At 47.9% G+C, this 19,842-nt stretch overlaps 1 protein-coding gene across 1 annotated transcript; it reads left to right on the forward strand.

Moving 5' to 3' along the window:
• The first annotated feature begins 925 nt into the window (after window positions 1-925).
• Window positions 926-12,429, forward strand: LOC128815864 (1,25-dihydroxyvitamin D(3) 24-hydroxylase, mitochondrial). The gene is made up of 12 exons (XM_053992936.1): window positions 926-1,160; window positions 1,274-1,464; window positions 1,748-1,841; window positions 2,483-2,579; window positions 3,693-3,784; window positions 4,847-4,958; window positions 6,297-6,442; window positions 7,972-8,138; window positions 8,321-8,399; window positions 10,085-10,279; window positions 10,368-10,479; window positions 11,261-12,429. Exons 1-12 carry the CDS (start codon window positions 969-971, stop codon window positions 11,272-11,274), a joined length of 1,491 nt encoding a protein of 496 aa, XP_053848911.1. The 5' UTR covers window positions 926-968; the 3' UTR covers window positions 11,275-12,429.
• Window positions 12,430-19,842: the final 7,413 nt, after the last annotated feature.

Consider the following 19,842-nt stretch of genomic DNA (forward strand, 5'->3'; position numbering starts at 1 on the left):
TCTCCGATGATGCCCACGCGATCTTTTCTGGTTACTCAACCAGAGAGGATAAGGGCACTTCACACCCCCACAACTTCTTGTTCCTCAGCTCCCTGCGCTTTCTTATTCCGTCTTTTTAAAGGGCAAATGCTGCGGGAAAACGGAACTACTCTGCCACCTGCGCTCTGCAGGATGAACACCACCACCACAGCCCTCCGCGCTCATGCGGGTGCTCGGACAAAAACAGAAATTAAGGAAAAAAAAAAAAAAAATAAAAAAAAAAGGAAGAGAGAGAGCTACGAGTCCGCTCGCACGAACACCAGGCAAGGAGCGGAGCCGCTGCCTGCGGCGTGGCCGGCGTGGCGTCCTCTCCTCCCGGGTCCCACCCGCGCATCCCCGGATCCCGGGGGCTCCAACCCCCGCATCCCCGGATCCCGGGGGTTCCGACCCCCGCATCCCCGGATCCCAGCGGGTCCGACCCCCGCATCCCCGGATCCCGGGGGTTCCGACCCCCCGCATCCCCGGATCCCAGCGGGTCCGACCCCCCGCATCCCCGGATCCCAGGGGTTCCGACCCCCGCGTCCCCAGATCCCGGGGGTTCCCACCCGCGCATCCCTGGATCCCGGGGGTTCCGACCCCCCGCATCCCCGGATCCCAGGGGTTCCGACCCCCCGCGTCCCCGGATCCCGGGGGTTCCGACCCCCGCATCGCCGGATCCCAGCGGGTCCGACCCGCGCATCCCCCGCGTTCCCAGCGGGTCCCACCCGCGCATCCCCCGCGTTCACAGAGGGCGGAGGCGCTGGCGCGGTGCCTTTCCCTGCCTCGCCTGAACCCTTTCATGACCCGCCTGCCCCGCGGGCTCCGCGGGCAGGGCCGGGGCAGCCGCCCCACCTCACCCCACCCAGGGCTCCCATTGGCGCGGATGAAAGTCCAGCACCTCGGGCTGCTATAAATGCACCTATGCGCGGCCGGGGGCCGGCACCGCGGCCATGGGCGGCTGCAGCATCCTCCTCCTCCTCCTCCTCCGCCGGCTCCCCGGCCGCACCTGCGGCCGCGGCGCGTCCTCGCTGAGCGCTCTGCGGCCGGCGGAGACGCTGCCCGGGCCGCCCAGCTGGCCGCTGATGGGCAGCCTGCCCGACGTGCTCTGGAAAGGGGGGCTCAAGAGGCAGCACGAGACCCTGGTGAGGCGGCGGGGATGGGATGGGGATGGGGATGAGGATGGGGATAGGATGGGATGCGGATGCCGCGCCGGGGAGCGCCCCGCACTCACGGCGGGTGTTTCGCTGCTCCCCAGGCTCAGTACCACCGCAGGTTCGGGAAGATTTTCCGCATGAAGCTGGGCGCCTTCGACTCGGTGCACATCGCGGCGCCCTGCCTGCTGGAGGCTCTGTACCGCCGCGAGAGCGCCTGCCCCCAGCGCCTCGAGATCAAGCCCTGGAAAGCCTATCGCGACTATCGCGACGAGGCCTACGGGCTGCTCATCCTGTGAGTGGTACCCGCAGCATCCCGGGGAGGCGCCCGGAGCGGGTTCCGGTGCCCGGGGGATGCTGCGGACCGCGGCCGCCCCCAGCCCGGCTCCACGGGGAGCGGGGGTCCCGGGCTGCCCCCCGAGGGGGGCTGGGGCTCGTCCCCGCCCCGAGGAGCCCCCGGCTGTGCCGTCGGTGCGATGGAGCATCAGTGGCGCACACGCTGCGGGTTTGGGGTTTGTCTGCTTTCCTTCTTCTTGGGGCTTTTCGCTCTCCAACCTCGCTGTCGCTGTTTCATCCAGGGAGGGAAAGGACTGGCAGAGGGTAAGAAGTGCCTTTCAGAAGAAATTAATGAAGCCCCGCGAAGTTGTGAAATTGGACGCGACGATCAATGAGGTACCGTGCTCTGAGAAATCCTTTCTCTCTCTCCCGCTGCCCTGGAAGCCCGGGGAGTTACAGCAGATCCGGTTTATCTGGACAGCTTTATTTACTCCACAGTGATAAACCACGAGTTCAGACTCGGAACACTCAGAATAACGAGTACAAACTGATTGCCAGGGTCTGAGACAGCACAGAAACCTGGAGCTGAGACGGTCTCCACAGAAAAATAGGATTATTCCACAAGGATACAAGCTCCTGCAAAGAGCTTTTCCCTGTTTTTTCCCTGCATTCAGTAGTTTTTGCCTTTACCCCTTCATTCTTCTGCTCCTCCCCTCAGGGAACACCTCTGTCCTTAACCTCTGTGCTCCTGAGGGAGGCTGAGGAGCATCTGTGATAAACACCTTAATCCTCAGTTGTGAAAGCCCGGCTGTCCCGGGGTGAAGGATTGCATCCCTGTGAGGGAAGCACAGAGCTGCGGCAAATCCAAACACTTGTTCACACACGGGGAAGCTGAATCGTGCTCAAAGAACAGGGAACAAAAGGATTCCTCTCATGCAAGATTGTTATCTGCTTAAAAGGCAGCTGAAATGCTGAATGACGCCGGATTTTTATTAGTTGATGTCATTTCATCCCCTTCTTTTCTCTCCACCATTTAGGTCCTGGAGGACTTTATGTACAGAATAGATGAAGTTTGTGACCACAATGGACAGATGGAAGATGTCTATTCAGAATTCAACAAATGGTCTTTTGAGAGTGAGTGGGGTTTTGGCTGAGCGTGGTGCACCTGCCAGGGCATTGCAGTTAAAATGTGATCAGGGATGAATGTGTTGGCAGATTATTTCCAAACTCTCAGCTATAATATCACGGAAAGAGAGTTGCAGAACAGCCAGGGGCTGTCAGTGCAAAATTCATCAGCACAAATATAAATTTCTGCCTAGCTACCTGCGTGGCTTATTAAAATTGAAATATTCCAATGGTTTATTAAGCAAAAAAAATCGGTGGGGGGGTTATGGTTCATTTATCTAGAGTGGGATCAGATAACACACAGCCTTTTTTGTCCATCTGATATTTGTTAATTATCAGCAGGATCAATGAAATATTCCAATAACCGAGTGCTGGCTGTAGGCAAAGATTGGAAAATCCCATTTCCAATGTTTACACTGGGATTGAGAAGGGCTGGAATGAGTTACCAAGACAGAGCCTCATCCTTAGAAACCTCTCAGAGCACTCTGAGGAATGTGCCAGGGATGACACAGGGCAGAAAGTGGCTCAGTGATTCCCAAAAAAAAGGGGTGGTTGGGTGCAGTGACTGAACCAGCCCTGCCAGACCCAACTGCCCTTGGCTGGCTCCTCTGGGCTGAGCTCCTCAAAGTGTTGGGTTTTTTTGTTTTTTTTCCCAGTGTCAGTGGTGATGGCTGCTTTTGGAAAGGGAGAAATAGGAAGTGACAGTTTGAAAAGGAAGAGGGGCAAAAAAGACAAGTGGAAAAGGTGGGGAGGGGGATGCTGCCAGTGGTTTGTGGCTGTGGGGATTGCTGTGGGAGATGGCTCCTCAAGCCCTGCTCTCCTGCCACTCAATTTTCCTCTGTAAAGTCACCAAATATGAGCCAAATGTGCAGTTGTGCTGCTCCTGAGGGGATCAGTGGCACTCCTAATTGGTGCAGAAATGTTGCTGCAAGGGCCCCAAAGCTGGAAACCCTCGCTGGGGCCGAGGCAAACAAGCAGGAGGTGTTTTACAAGCCCTGCTCTGACAGGTCTGTATCAAGGAACGCTTTCAGAAGGCTCACCCAAGCCATTCCTTGCTGATAAATGATGCATCCCACACGCCCTTTTGTTTATAAATTTAATTATAATATTGCCTCACAACAGGTATCTGTCTGGTGCTGTATGGAAAGAGGTTTGGCCTCCTGCAGCAGGACGTAGAAGAAGAAAGTCTGAACTTCATCAAGGCTGTAAAAACGGTAGGGAAGGGTCTCTCCTGGGGCTGTGGTGATTTTTTTACCCCTGCTATTAATGAGAGGCAGCAGTTTAAAGGAGTCAGCTGGAAAAAGCAGCTCGGGCTTCTGTGCTCAAAAGGTGCCCAGCCAATCCTGAACTTCTGCCTCTTTTATGCAATGCCTCAGTCTGTTGTAATAAAGCAGACAGGACTCAGCTTCTCCATGCAGGAAAAGCCCCTTTTTATTCACATTTTTATACAGTTTTCACAGACCTCATGTGCAACTTTAATTGGCTAATAGCTTCTTGCCAATTACTCTATTGCTTAGTAAAAGGTATTTTACTTGTCCATCAAATCTCTCCATTCTTGAATTGTTTACATATTTTCTTCACTGATTCTCATGAGGCAGATCCCTGGTTATTACAGGTGCACTTGTTTTCCTCCCCAAGAACAGTTAATTGTTGTGTTAATGAACTCTCCTTTCTCAAGCTGTTCCCACATGGGAACATTGCTTAGCTGAAGCAGCTAATCCGTGTTTTCCAAGATTTTTGTTTCTGACACCTTTTAGCTGTCTGCAGCATCGGTGTGGCAGGGAGAATGCAGAGTGGCCATCAGGGCAAGCCTGGCAGGAGAATTGTCAGCCTGGCTGGAGGCTCTGCTCCTCTCTGTGCTGCACCCTGCGGGGTGGGGCTGTGCCTTGCTCGGGGGTCACGCAGACCCGCGGGGTTTGGGGCTCATCCAGAGCCCAAACCTGCCTCATTTCAGTCACCAAGCACGGGCAGCCAGCCCTGCCTCGGTTTTCAGCCCATCTGTTGTCAAGGGATAGAGAGAGGCACTGCCAAAAAATACCTTGTCCCGCTCTCAACAGGTGCCCAAAATCAATAGGATGCATCCCTACTGAGGAAGCTCCTGGCTGCCCCTAATTTTATGCCCTAACTAGACTGAGACCCATCCTCTCTGTCCAGGATGGAAAATCCACCGGAATTTTGCCTTCCTGAGAGTTTCCCTCTACTCCCCAGCCTGGTATTGTTCAGGGATGGCAAGGAGATGGATCCCAAGAGATTAAAGAGAGCTTTTCCCCCCACAGATGATGGCCACTTTCGGGATGATGATGGTGACCCCTGTGGAGCTGCACAAGGGGCTCAACACCAAAGTCTGGCAAGCTCACACCAAAGCATGGGATGATATATTTAAAACAGGTCATTATTTAACCCCAATTTATCTCCTTTCCCTTTATCTCTGTCTCCTCCTTGCTGGAATTGATTTTTTCACTCTTGCTGCTGTTAATCCCCACCTTCAGCACGGATTAAAATGCATTTGCTGTACCTAAACATGGATTTATTCCCATGTGGGAGCAGTTTTTAGTGACTAACAGCCAGGCTGTGGGGCAATATCCAATTCCCAGGGAAATCCCAGGATTCTGGGAGCCAGCAGTGTCATGGCACCACTTTAATCTGTCCTAAAAGGAAATTAAAAATGTACAATCTCTTTAAAGGTAAGGGTATAAATGAAAAGGGACATCCCTCAAAGAAGTTTTGAGAAACAAGAATTGTGCATGCAGCAAAAACCTGTTTGCTAAAAAGAAAAAAAAAAAAAAAAGAAATTATAGCTTTATTGAACAACCTGTAACATAGTTGTAAATCTTAAACCCAGAAGTAACTTAAATAATAAGGTGCAGTTTGGCTTTTTGCAACATTTTCTGACTATTTAAAATGAGTTGGCCTTCCAAGTTTAAAAATTACTCAAACTCCAGACGTGAAGTTAAATTTGCACGTTTAATATTTTGAAATTTCATTTATTGAAACAGTGAGAGGCATAACTAAAGGTTGAGAAAGCTTTTGGAAGGTTGTAACACTGAGATATTTCCCTTGGGTATTTGAATCCCAAGGCTTTTTATCCTGCCAGCCACACACTCACTTATTTTATTGCTTCTTAGTTTATGGGCTTTAGGAAAGACACTTTAAACCAGTTTTGCTCAGAAAAACCATTTTGACACCTTCACTCAAAATGAATAATTCTGTACAGGAACTGCTTTTAACAGCTGGGATACTCACGAGCAAAACCTGTTTCTTTTTACTTAAAAAAAAAAAAAACCCAGCATGTCAAAATTTGGCATCTCTGTGTGCCTTCCCCTGGCAAATCCAAGGTTTGCATTTCCCCTCGGGGGTTCTGGGTGCTAAATCCCTTTGATTTTTTAACACCTTGCTCCCCTTTGAAAACCCCAGGTATTAAATTTTACACACTCCTGTTTCTGTTTGCTGAATATTTCCCTCAACGTGTCACCGACTTCCTCCCCTAATTTAAGAGAGTAGAATTCCTAAGAGCTCCTCTGTTGAAAAGCGGTTTTTGGGGCTGAGTTTATTGTTTGAAAAGTGAAAGCACCATTCTTTATTCACCATAAATACACTCATTATTTACCCACTGCTTGAAAACAGAGCACAGCTTGGCACTTCTTTAAAACCCTGCGTGAGAAACGTGGGCTCGCTGGTATTTCTGTGGGATTTTGAGCCATTTTCCATCAATCCTGCCCTCCTCAGCCAAGCACTCCATCGACAGCCGGCTGCAGAAGCACTCGGCCAACCCCCAGGGGGATTTTCTGTGTGACATCTACTCGGGGGGACACCTGTCCAGGAAGGAGCTCTACGCTGCCATCGCTGAGCTGCAGATCGCCGGCGTGGAGACGGTAAAGATGAATTCCCAAGGGCTTAAATCCCCCCAGTTCCCTCCTTTGCTGCAGGTCACCAGGGTGGTGACAGTAAAGATGATTTTCCAAGGGTTTAAACCCCCCAGTTCCCTCCTTAGCTGCAGATTGCTGGGGTGGAGATGGTAAAGATGATTTTCCAAGAGTTTAAATCCCCCCAGTTCCCTCCTTTGCTGCAGGTCACCAGGGTGGTGACAGTAAAGATGATTTTCCAAGGGTTCAAATTCCCCCCAGTTCCCTCCTTAGCTGCAGATTGCTGGGGTGGAGACGGTAAAGATGATTTTCCAAGAGTTTAAATTCCCCCAGTTCTCTCCTTAGCTGCAGATCATGGATTGGACATGGCAAAGCTGATTTTCCAAGGGTTCAAATTCCCCCAATCCCCAATTCCCTCCTTTGCTGCAGATCACCAGGGTGGTGACAGTAAAGCTGATTTTCCAAGGGTTCAAATTCCCCCCAGTTCCCTCCTTAGCTGCAGATTGCTGGGGTGGAGATGGTAAATATGATTTTTCAAGACTTTAAATTCCCCCAGTTCCCTCCTTAGCGTTTGAATTCCCCCAATTCTCTCCTTAACTGCAGATCACCAGGGTGGACATGGCAAAGCTGATTTTCCAAGGGTTCAAATTCCCCCAGTTCCCTCCTTAGGGTTTAAATTCCCCCAATTCTCTCCTTAGCTGCAGATCATGGGTTGGACATGGCAAAGCTGATTTTCCAAGGGTTCAAATTCCCCCAGTTCCCTCCTTTGCTGCAGATCACCAGGGTGGTGACAGTAAAGATGATTTTCCAAGGGTTCAAATTCCCCCAGTTCCCTCCTTAACTGCAGATCACCAGGGTGGACATGGCAAAGCTGATTTTCCAAGGGTTCAAATTCCCCCAGTTCCCTCCTTAGCTGCAGATTACCAGCATGGCAATGGTAAAGCTGATTTTCCTAGGATTCAAATTCCCCCAGTTCTCTCCTTAGCTGCAAATTGCTGGGGTGAGGATGGCAAAGATGATTTTCCAAGGGTTCAAATTCCCCCAGTTCCCACCTTAGCTGCAGATCATGGGTTGGAGATGGTAAAGATGATTTTCCAAGGGTTCAAATTCCCCCAATTTCCTCCTTAGCTGCAGATCACCAGCATGGCAATGGTAAAGCTGATTTTCCAAGGGTTTAAATTCCCCCTAGTTCCCTCCTGAGCTGCAGATCATCAAGGAGGAGATGGTAAAGCTGATTTTCCAAGGGTTTAAATTCTCCCCATTCCTCCCCTTCCTTCCACAACCTGACCACCAGCTCACCTGGAAGTGAGCCTCAGTGGCCCAAGTGTAAATGGATTTTTACCTGAAATCCCTGGATTTTTACCTGAAATCCCTGGATTTTTAATTCTGCAGGACAACTGGGACTGTTCATAATCCCTCAGGCTGTCAAAATTCCATAAAGCTGTGCCCAGGCAGAAACGTGGCTTTGAACTTTGGGCAAATTCTTCCTTCTGTACCTCCAAAAGGAGAGCTTCACCTTTCTTTTTGCTTTGTTGCAGACAGCCAACAGTTTGCTGTGGGCTCTCTACAACCTTTCCCGCAACCCACACGTCCAGCAGAAGCTTTTCCAGGAAATCCAGCGAGTTTTGGCTGCTCAGGAGAGCCCGAGTGCTGAGAGCCTGAGGAATATGCCCTACCTAAAAGCCTGTCTGAAAGAATCCATGAGGTAAAAATCCCCAAATCCCCCCAGCAAAGCTATCACCAAGTGTTTTACCAGCTTCTTCCTCCAAGGGACAAAGAATTTTCCAGCACATGGAATTTTGCTCATCTTGCTGTTTGGGGGAAAATAGGAGAGACAAAAGAAGGGAAATTGCTGGGAATTTAACCCATTGTTCTCTTTCCCTGCAGATTAACCCCATCAGTGCCTTTCACCACCCGCACCATCGACACAGAAATGGTTCTGGGAAATTACATGCTGCCCAAAGGGGTAAGGCAATTAATTCTGTTTATTGGGATGTTTTTTCCCATTTATTAATTGTGCCCTTTAAACCACAGAAGTTGTTCATATTTCAGTTTCAAACTGGCTTTGCCAAAGTACCAGCCCCAGGACAAGGAATGAGGGATTCACCCCAAGGATTCCCACAAACTCAAACCCACACCTGCCTGCCCTGCAGTAGGACTTAGACAGAAATATTTGCCTGAAATAATTCTCATGTGCTATTCCAACTTTTTTTTTTTTTTTTTCCAATTTTCCCATGATTTTCTGAGGAAACCACAACCTTTTCTACGATCCAATTGATTTTTTGGGAATTCCGTGACCTCTCCTGAGGAAGCTGCTGTGCTGTGCAAAACACATTCGCTTTCTTGTGAAAATGTAAAAAGTTTAATGAAGGACAATAGGGGACAAGGACTATAGAACAAAGGTTATTATGGTCGGGTGTATTTTGGTACTTAGCTAAGAGTACACTTGTTACTTTGGAAACACTTTTTATATACTATTTCTATTACATTCGTTTGTTACATATTCATAAACAATCCTGCATAGTAAACCTTTTCTTTAAACTAGTTTACATATTTTAAGAACTGTTTACTATGGCTCTTGTTTGGTTTTGCTTTTTTAGAGCGTGCATATTATTTGGTTGTGGTTTTTAGCCCATTTTTATCACTTATTTTATTACATTTAGGGTTTTTTTTTACACTATTTTCAGATGTGAGATTGATAGTTGGTATATCTGTGTGTCTTCTTCATGTGTTCATTGGCTGTTATCTCAGTAGGTGTTTAACACAAGCACACTTATATCAGCTATTTCTCTACTATGCCTAAGCTTAATTAACAACAGAGATAAAAACGCTATCTTTATAACAAACTCACATTAACATCACACCTATAGAATCCCTTTCAACACTTGCCAAAAGCCAATATTATGCTAAGTCTCTGTGACGTGTGCCGCGGTTTTCCATCGATGTCTCTGTGACGTGTGCCATGATTTTCCATCAGTATCTCCGAGACATGTGCCATGATTTTCCATCGGTGTCTGTGACGTGTGCCATGATTTTCCATCCATGTCTCTGAGATGTGTGCCATGATTTTCCATCCATGTCTCTGAGACGTGTGCCATGATTTTCCATCCATGTCTCTGAGACGTGTGCCATGATTTTCCATCAATGTCTCTGAGATGTGTGCCATGATTTTCCATCGGTGTCTGTGACGTGTGCCATGATTTTCCATCCATGTCTCTGAGACGTGTGCCGTGATTTTCCATCGGTGTCTCTGAGATGTGTGCCATGATTTTCCATCGGTGTCTCTGAGACGTGTGCCATGATTTTCCATCCATGTCTCTGAGACGTGTGCCATGATTTTCCATCGGTGTCTCTGAGATGTGTGCCATGATTTTCCATCCATGTCTCTGAGACATGTGCCATGATTTTCCATCCATGTCTCTGAGACGTGTGCCATGATTTTCCATCGGTGTCTCTGAGATGTGTGCCATGATTTTCCATCCATGTCTCTGAGACGTGTGCCATGATTTTCCATCGGTGTCTCTGAGACGTGTGCCATGATTTTCCATCGGTGTCTCTGAGACGCGTGCCGCGATTTTCCATCGCGGAGCCGATTCCCTGGTGAGCTCGGGGTGGGTTTGTGACCCGGTTCTCTGTCCTGCTTTGCTGCAGACGGTGCTGATGATCAACAGCCACGCCCTGGGCTGCAGCGAGGACTATTTCAGGGGCTGGGCTGAGTTCAGGCCCGAGCGCTGGCTGCACAAGGGCTCCATCCATCCCTTCTCCCACGTCCCCTTCGGCATCGGCAGGAGGATGTGCGTGGGGCGCCGCGTGGCCGAGCTGCAGCTGCACCTGGCCCTCTGCTGGGTAAACACCCCAAAAAAGGGAATCTGCGGGGGGGGTTTGTCCTCCAGCTGAGCAGAGCCCGGCACGCTGATGGGATGTCTCGTTGCAGCTGATCCGCAAGTATCGGCTCGTGGCCACGGACCGGGCGCCGGTGGAGACGCTGCACTCGGGAATCCTCGTCCCCAGCCGCGCGCTGCCCGTCGCCTTCCAGCCGCGAGGAGGTTTGTGCACGCGGCTCCCTGCACCCTGCAGCCTCTCCTGGGACCTGGGTGGGCATTTCCGTGCCAGTGGGAGCCTGAACAGCCGATGTGCGTCTGCTCTTTGTTCTCACGGGGCCGTCCCCAGTCTTCATTTTAACAAATGAACGCTGTCCCAGCTCGTGTTTTCGCAGGGAATATCCCGTGTTTCGCGCGGCTCCTGGCTCTGGAGTTGATTTTGTGGCCACACTTTCTGTGCGTGATGCAGCTCAGAAAGGGGGAAATCAGCACACACCCTCTGCTGCAGAAAACAACAGCCAGGGTTTTGTTAGAACTTCTCCACTGCGTTCCCAGAAAGTATTTCCTGGAAAAAGCCATTTGATCTGGGGCATCAGTTTGCAGATTTAAAGGAACTGCTCACTGCAGAGTTTAGATAACAAAACTTCATTTGAGGCAGAAGAACAGAGAAGAATCTGCTTGTAAATCGTTATGCAGTGTTGCAACTTAAATATTTTGAATGTAAAATTTTCTCTCTCACAAGTTTATGCAAATGAGCTAACAAAATAACTTATTTGTGCAACAACCTAAACGGAGAAAACAAGTCTCTGATCTATATTTAAATCCTCCAATTAGAAATCCAGGACATTTCAATACTGGGGAAGCTATTTTTTTGCCAGCCAACACCACAGAAAAAAAAATATCTCCCAGTATAATCTGAATATTCACTCCTTTAACTGAAGTTTGTTCAGTGCTGTTTGCTTTGACATAATCATGATAAAAATTCTTTTTTTTTTGCTCAATACAGGCTGCAAAAAATAAAGGACAGCCCTGCTGCTGCCTCCTCTTGAGAGAGAGACATCAGCTGTGGGAGCTCTGGAGCACCCAGGGAAGAATGCACCACATCCCTTGAACAACTGCTGAGCCAGGAATAGCACCAGGAAAAGCTCCCAGACTGTTTCATTGGGGAAAATGTGCTTAAAAGGAGAGAAAAACACCAACTGCTTTCACATAGCTGTGGAAATCCAGGGATTTAGTGCAGCTGAGGGACTGTGCAGGATGATGAGCCCTGGGGGTTGTTGAACAGCCCAGTTTGGGGAGAGCTGCCTCCAGTTTGGGACCAGTCAGGGCTGGACTGGCCCTGGGAGCTCGGAGTGGGAGAGGAAACTGCCTCAGTGCTTCTCCAATTACCAGAGAAGGGAGTTGGGAGTCTGAAAAAAGGCTGAAACAGGGCTGGCAAATTGAGATAACAAAAGAAATACATTTCCTTGGCATTCTTCACTGCCTGGGTAGGAGGGAAATAGGGACAGAGGCACCTGGCAGGATTTATTGCTTTGCTTTGAGCAGTTGCAAGCTTGTGCCTGACACACCCTCTGCTCTTCCCCGTGGATTTCCATCCCTCCAGCTCCTGCACAACCCATTTTATCCCACTTTCATTGTAAAAGCTTCTGTGGTCTTTCATTGCAAAAACTTTTGTGGTCTTTCATTGCATGAAAAGAAATGGAACCACTGGAATCCTATGGGTTCTGCCTCTGCAGAATGACGATGATCCTCTCAGGATAGTTACATGAGATTAAGAACATAAAATTATGCTTCCAAGAACAATTCCACAGGAAATGAGGACCCTAAACATTTCCAGGGGGTCTATTTCTCGTGGAGACTGCAATATCTAAAGGTTCAAATTGTCACTGCCCTCCATGCAATACTGGATTTTGGTCGCTGGTTTTACACTTTTGCAGTTTCAAGTACAGCTTTATTTCTATACATAACCCTGAATTTATTTTTTTTACATGCTGAAATGCTGCAAGTTCTTAGTACTTGTTGGTCTGTCCCTTGTTTTTCATTTGTTTGGTCTCCTCTGTTATGCTCAGACATGTAAATGTACCCCCATAACAATGTATAAAACAATTTGTGCATTATCTGGATATTTCTAGGCAGTTTTCTAAGAAAATAAAGAGTTCTATTTTTTCTCTAGAATTAGTCTTCCATTATTTATTTTAAAGCCTTTGCAGCTTTGCAAAAGAGGCTTCTGCATCGTTGGCACAGCCTGAACACATTTCTGCCTGGCATGGAGGTTCCAGGGAGGGGATTTGGACATTTCCCTGCCATGAGGACAAGATAAAATCCGAGAAAGTTCTGAGGAAAGATGAAAATAGCTGGAATTTTTGCAGAATCAGAGGAAATGATGCATATTTTAAAAAATACCATTCCTGTCAGGGTGAGGGTGACACTGGGAGCAAAGAGGATGGGAAATCAATCTGCAGGGAGCTCGTGCTGAGGTGCAGGTCCCTGGGGGGGATCTACCCAAAACCCCGGGACAAAAACCCACACAAAGCCTCTTCTTACAGCATCATAAATGAATATTGCTGCACTAGAGCCAACGGAGCTGTGCCAGAATGGAACAAGTGCTAAGAGAAAGAGTTCGTTCAACTCCAGGCATCTCTCACTGCTCACAAATGTCCTGATGATTTAACTTTCGGAGAGAGGTGCTGTTATCTCGTTGAACTGACCTTGACAGCCTCGTTAGCGGCTGTTTCGAAACCCTCGATTGCTCCTGGGCAGTAAATCCCAGGTGGATATTTACTGAACCGCTGGGGATTTTTTGCTATTTTAAATGTGGTGGACTCAAAGATCCACACAGGTGGATATTTACTGAACCGCTGGGGATTTTTTGCTATTTTAAATGTAGTGGACTCAAAGATCCACACAGGTGGATATTTACTGAACCGCTGGGGATTTTTTGCTATTTTAAATGTAGTGGACTCAAAGATGCACACGGGTGTTGCTGTGAGGGAGGTTTGGATCCATTCTGTGCGAGCTCAGGTACAAATCTGTGCTCTCTGCTGGGTGACCAACAGCCACTGACCTGGAAAATGGAGTTCCGGAATCTTTGGAGTTTTTTCAGGTTCCTGAAGTTTGCAGAGAACTTCATTAATCTCCTACCCCCCGAGTAAATGTCCAAAGCAATTTACTTAGGAAACAGGTAATTATCAAACTGCACAGATAATGAATGACCAAGCCAGGCTTCCACATTCAGACACCAGCAGAGCTTTCCTCTCCCTCCTGTTTCCGGAGCAGGACCCCAGCAGGATGCCCTGGGATTAATAAATATCTGAGAACCCTTTTGCCCAGCAGGATAAATCCAGTGCAGCCCTTTGCTGCTTTGGAGCGAGTCCCTCATTCAGAATTTCCATTTCAACACCACTTCCCTGTGATCATTTCCTGCAGTCTCTCCTCGCAGCAAGGCAGCGGGATCACAACTTTAATGGAATTAATTCTCCTCCACATTCCCTGTCCCAACAGGGAAGGGAGTGAGGTTTACCTGTCCAAAAGGAAGTGAATTCTGTTCAGGCTCTGGGCGTGTTGGAATTGGAAAGGCAAAGCTGGAGCCAATAATCCATGCTTTTTTATGGATAAGAATGCCAGTCTTCAGGCCTGGCAGTCTGGAATTTTTGATCTGTGCTCTGTTCCTGACAAGCTGATGTGCCACAGCTCTGAGTCAGTCCCTGCAGGGGGATTTAGAGACCTTTCCCTGCTCTCATCAGTGACAGACAATGCTCAGGTTCGTCCCCTCCAGCCTGACAAGGACCTTTGTGCTCAACAGCCAGAGGCAGAACTCACATCTCTGTCAATACTTCAATCAGTGGTGCGAAATAACTCAACATCTAAAAAATTAATCCTGCTAATTGTTCCCAGCTGAAGTTCGTTTCAGGACAAATGTTCAGGGAATTCATCCCATGCCTCATTTTAAAGATGTGAAACTTCATTTTTAATTCACTGGCACTGCCCGTGGGTGGGTGGGTTTTTAATGCATGATCACTTAGAAAAGGAGAAAGTTGGACGGTTTTCAGTCCTTAGTGGCACATTTCTCGAAAATTCAGGGAAGAGTTGTAGCTTTAGCAGAAAAAGGTGGGTTTGGCTTCAGATAATTGAAACGAGGTTTATTGAGATTGAAGCTACCAGCAGCTCATTGATCCCTTCTGTGAATGTGTGAACTCCCTGAGAACCTGAGCATTGATAGCTCAAGGTGTGGGTGGCTGCATTCAAATTTATTTTAATGTCTCCTTTCAGGCAAGGCTTGGAGAAAAGTGTGAATATTATATAATGCAATTGAGCATTGTGCTTATTCACTTATATTTATTATTGGCTATTTTTGAGTATCAGAGTTGAAGAGAGTGAAAACCAGAGTTTTTCTTTCCTGTCTGTCTGTTCACCCAGAACTTCATTAATGCCTCATTCAATCCCTGCATGGATTTTATCTCCTATATTCCCATACTCCTTGCTAGCAGAGGACAGACTACATCAAATTTCAACTCTTGTCCACAGATTTTATCTCAGTTCTGTGATCTTTGAGGCTTTGGAACAGCCTAACAAGTTAAACTTCAGCTGTAGGACTTGGATCCAGAAGGAATTTTAAAGAACTTTGCATTGTAGGGTTTGGATGGAGCTGATGATTTTTGCTTCTGGAGCAAAAATTTCTGACAGGAAAAGCAACAACGAGGCCTCTCCATAAAACAAAATATTTTTTCTCCGAGGGACAGTGTCAAAACAAGTGTGGAATGGAATGCATTTAATAATCAGGGAAAATGATCCTGTGCTTTCCTGGGCATGTTCCTCTCAACAAGTTCAAACTCTTTGCCTCTAATTTTCCAAGTGTTGGGTGAACTCCAGGCAGTGGGAAGGGAAGGCAGAAGGGAAGGGAAGGCACTGCAGTCAGCTGCTGGCAGGGACAACAGCAGGGCAATAAAGGGGAGCCAGGAGTGCAAAAATTACCCCAAATTGGAATCTGCACGTCCATGGCACTTTACCCTCCACTATCAACTCAGGTGTCCCGAAAGTGGAGTGGAAATCAGAGTCTCATCTGATTCATGCTGTGGTGAACTGTGCTCCACAGAAAAACAGGAGATAGGAGAGGAGCAGGGAATGCTCCAGGTCCTGTTTGCCTCACTGCAGGTGGAATTCCAGCAGCACGGGGCTGGCTCAAGGTGAAGGAAGGAAAAAAGTTCTCCAGATTTAATGGAAATAATGGAAGGAAATGTTTGAGGAGCCTCAGGCAGAATGGGTTGCACTTGTCCAGGCTTCCAAGCTCCCTCAAAAATCCCTTCCTGTTATCTCAGTTCCACCAAGGGGAGCCACGGGCAATTCTGCAGGTGAGGTCAACGCCTGAACCAGGCTCTGTCCCATTTTTCTCCAGGGCAAAGGTACCCAGATATCTGCTCAGGGGTCAGCCAGGAGCCAGCTCAGCCACGGGCAAAGGCCACCCCTGCCCAGAGCTGCTCTGGTGGCTGGGCAGGGACAGCCAGCCTCAGCCTGCAGACACCAAACACACCCCTCAGACTGCTGGGCTGAATGTCTGTGCCACCACCGAGCACGGGAGAAAACCCCAGCTGGGGCCCAAACTTTGGTCATCTTGAATGGGAGCAGAAGGAGAACAAGGAGGAGTTTGGGAGCAAGATTCTGGGCAGAGTAACAGGATGACAGGTGGGATCATCCCCACCTTCTGCTCTGTTCAGTTTTTGGTGCTCTGCAAGAGTCCTGTCTTCCCTCTGGCTGTGGTTGAAAGAGCAATGGGAAGGAAAAGCTTTAATGCACGTCGCTCCTTGTGACATTCAGTACTTCAACACAAGTGGAAAGCTTCAAAGCACACTCCACTAAAATAAAATAAGCACAGAGGAAAGCCAGGAGATATTTTATATGCAGTCAATGATATAAAGTTCTCAAGTAGTTGGACACCCTGGACATTCTCATTCTCATTCTCATTCTCATTCTCATTCTCATTCTCATTCTCATTCTCATTCTCATTCTCATTCTCATTCATTCCACTGCCACTGGGGTGGCACTCAGTGCTCTGGTTTAGGTGACAAGGAGGAGATTGGGCAGAGGTTGGACCCGTGGAGACCTTTTCTGATCTAAATTATTCTGTGATTCAAGACATACGAAGGGAAGCTGGCTCCATAAGAGATCAGGCATTTGGTTTTCCTGCAAAAATTTAATATTTCAAAGTTCACCTCTAAGTGTTCCTGGAAGGGCTGATAAGAAGTGCAAGCTGAGGGAAATATTTGCAGGGTAGTGAAATATCATTTTATCAGATTTATTAGTTCCAGAATGAATGGTGCATCCTACCTGTCTGTTAAATACCTATTTGTGTGCAGATCAAAAAGGATTTTTGGGGACAGAAGGAGCCATAGAGTTGCAAGAAGAATTCAAGCCCATAATTGTAAGGATGATTTACTTATTGATCTGTTTATAGATGATGCTTTCATTTAGACACCACGGGCAGCAGTTAATGGGAGTCACTGGGAGTGAAATTCTCCTGAAATGGAGGGAACTGGTCCCTGGGAGCTGCTCACACCAATCCCAAAGGACAGGGTAGCTGGGGGAATTTTTCAGGTGTGGTTTCCTCGCCTGCAATAAAAGCCCTGTGGAGATTGCACCTCCACAGGGAAGGTGCACCTCCACAAAAGGAACTTTGTGGTTCACAGACTGATTATGAGCCCTTGTCCTTCACCCCCTTTCGTGAGCAGGGATCCTGGGACTTTGATCCAGACAAAAAACCTTTTTGTGCAGCCTTGGTTTTAGCAGGGTCACAGGGCTGCTCTGACTCACCTCCTGGCTGCAGGATTGCTGGAGTCAACAGCAGGAATGTGGCACCAATTTGTGTCTGGGGATGAGACCTTGGGGCTGGAAAGGGCAAAACTGCTCCCATGTGTAGCCAAAGGAACCAAGAAGATCCCCAAGGTCTCTCTTAAGAGAACTGCAGGTGCTGAATCATTTCCTTTAGGATGCAGTCCCTCGGGTTCTTAAAGATCAAAGTGAAGTGAAGCCACCTAAAACCAGCAGGACTTCAGGTTTTTGTTCTAAACACTAAAATTTCACTTTGGATACGTGAGAACCTCTCGGGGACTTCCCTTCTGGCTGGAAGGAGAAAAGAACCAATTGCAAAAGGTATTTTTGTTGCTGAACAGTGGCAAAACAACTTCCCAGCACAGGGCCAGGCTCTGAGGGAAGCCTGGCAAGGAAGACAAGGGAAGGTGTGCCCCAAGACATGTTCCAGACAGGACAGAAGCTCCAAATGCAGTTGATTCATAACTCCTCAAAGCTCTTCTTGCCCAAAGGCAGAATTGAAAGGGAAACTCATTGCTTAAAGAATCGGAGTCAGCTGTGAGGCAACAGATAACCACTGCAGTGGGGGAAGTTTTATTTGTGTGTGGATACAGATGAATGGAATAAAGGTTTAAAAATAGCACATTATGCTGCCTGCAGGAGGAGTTGCTCAGGGAGGGACGTGGCTGGTGCCAAATGTTTGATCTGTGCTTTGATCCAGCAGCTCTGGCAGGTGCCCTCACAAACACAGAGCACTGAGGGATTTTTTTTTTTTTTTTTTGCATATTCAACATCCCCTGGGGGAGCTGCTGTTTCCTCTGAGCCTCTCTGGGGTTGTGCTTGGCACCCAGAGCGGTGCCAGACTGGAAAACATTTATTTTTTGTCAAAACATTTGTCAAAAAGGATTTGTGACATGGAGGGAGAGGAGTGTGCTATTTATAGAAGTCAATGGCATCCAGGGGAAAAAAAAAAAACCAATAGCAGGAGCAACTGGAATTTCTGGGGGAATCAGAGCCCCTGGGCAAACAGAGCTGTGGAAATAACATTTTGGGGGTCACACAGTGTCAGTGTGAGCCACGTGCCCCACACTGGCAGTGCTGAAGGACAATGGGAACCAGGTTTGCTATTTTTCTAGACAATCCTGAAATTTAAAGTTCTTCTGTGCTTGAAAATCTGATTGAAGGTGTTTTTTTAGCAAAAGTTCGGGAGAGAGAAAACACATCAGCTGGATGCAGATCTTATGGGAAGGAAACTTCTGGAGAACTTGGAATTGTTTTAAAGATTAGCAGGGCTGTTACAAGAGCTTCCTCCAGGACAAAGATTTTTCTTCCAAACCCGTAGTTTCCAACATCATTCTGACAACAACTCTTCATTTTCATTTTGAAAGGGCATTTCATGCAAACCACCTCAGTCTCTTGGCGTGTTTTGATTTTTAGAAAGCAGCTCCTCCCAAACACCTTCAGGCACAGCACCTGCAGGCCCAAGTCAGCACCACTGAATCGAAATTGGACAGTCTTGGTCTGAGCAGGAGAACTTTGCTTCTGCCAAAAGTTGAACCTTTTTGGTGCATGGATAACACTTAAATTTTCAGAAATATGCAGCCATTTCTACCTTGCTGCTCTTGTGTTGCAGGCAGAGGCAGCTGGTTTATTTTCAGTGGTTAATCCAGAGGTAGAGCTTGGCTTACCTGGCAGGAGAGCCAGACTGTAATTTAGGCAGTGTTGGTCCTGGGGAAAAGCTGCTCCTGAGCCACTTCCAGCAGCCTGTGCAGGACTTCTTCATCTCCTCAGTTCGCACAGAAATCATAAATTTGACATTAGTAGTGAAAGTTTTAAAAGCTCAGGTAGCAGCATGTAACTCAAAGTTAATTCTGTCATTATCAAAAGGAGGTGGACTCCTCCTCCTCTCCTTCCTCTCAGAGTTCTCTCCTCTCATTTTGTGCTGCACTTTCCAGATTTACCTGGTACCACTGGTGAGGAGTTGAGGATCCATCGATTCTCACCCTCAGGGCTCGTCTCAGCCTGTCAGAATCGTCCCCCTTCCCTCCTGGAATCCCCCACCCACCCAAATTCTCTCCTTCCCGGGGCTGTTTTCTCAGCCTGCCCCAAGCCGTGGTTTGGGCAGGGCAGGCACTGCAGATATCACCTGCAGCTCATGTCCATCACCAGCCCATCACCCATCACAGTCAATAAAACACATCGAAACATCCCGGAGCTTCATTTCACCTCATCAGCTGGGAAGCAGGAAAAGAAATGTATTCATTTGGAAATACAGCCAAAAGATGCACTGTAAATATAAACAAATATGTTGTAAATACAGTGCAAATATAAACAATAAGTATAAACAGATGATGGGTTTTTTATCACATTTCTTGCACAGCTTCTGAGGAATTCGGACGTGAGTGTCAGGGATCAGTTAGTTAGTATAGTATGTGGGTTTTTTAACTAAGAACAGTTAAAGTTTCATCAGGGTTGGACTTTTGTGTCTATTTTTGGCATGCCTCAGTAGGAGAACGCACTGGCTGAACCCACACTCCCACCCTGTGCTCTGCTATTAATAGCAGGGGGTTTAATGAGTAACCAGTGCCAGGCCATGGGGTGAGGGGGAAACCTTCAGCCAGAGACCTTTTCAAGCAGCCCCACACAAAAACCAGCCCAGGGCCCGCCGGGATGAGGGCAAGAGGGACACGGCCCGGGCTGGGAAATGTCCCCAGCTGGGGACAGAGCAGCCCCAGCCCGAGGGTCAGAGCTGTGACAATTGTACCCCCCAGCTGTGAGGGAAAGTTG

The sequence above is a fragment of the Vidua macroura genome, chromosome 17, assembly GCF_024509145.1.
Source record: "Vidua macroura isolate BioBank_ID:100142 chromosome 17, ASM2450914v1, whole genome shotgun sequence".
NCBI lineage: Eukaryota > Metazoa > Chordata > Aves > Passeriformes > Viduidae > Vidua > Vidua macroura.

Bases quoted from the DNA above. Each gene is read 5' to 3' on its own strand.
- LOC128815864 (XM_053992936.1), top strand. From the start codon at position 969: ATGGGCGGCTGCAGCATCCTCCTCCTCCTCCTCCTCCGCCGGCTCCCC. The intron at 2,580-3,692 runs GTGAGTGGGGTT...GCCTCACAACAG, and splicing joins CAACAAATGGTCTTTTGAGA to GTATCTGTCTGGTGCTGTAT. The intron at 6,443-7,971 runs GTAAAGATGAAT...GCTTTGTTGCAG, and splicing joins AGATCGCCGGCGTGGAGACG to ACAGCCAACAGTTTGCTGTG.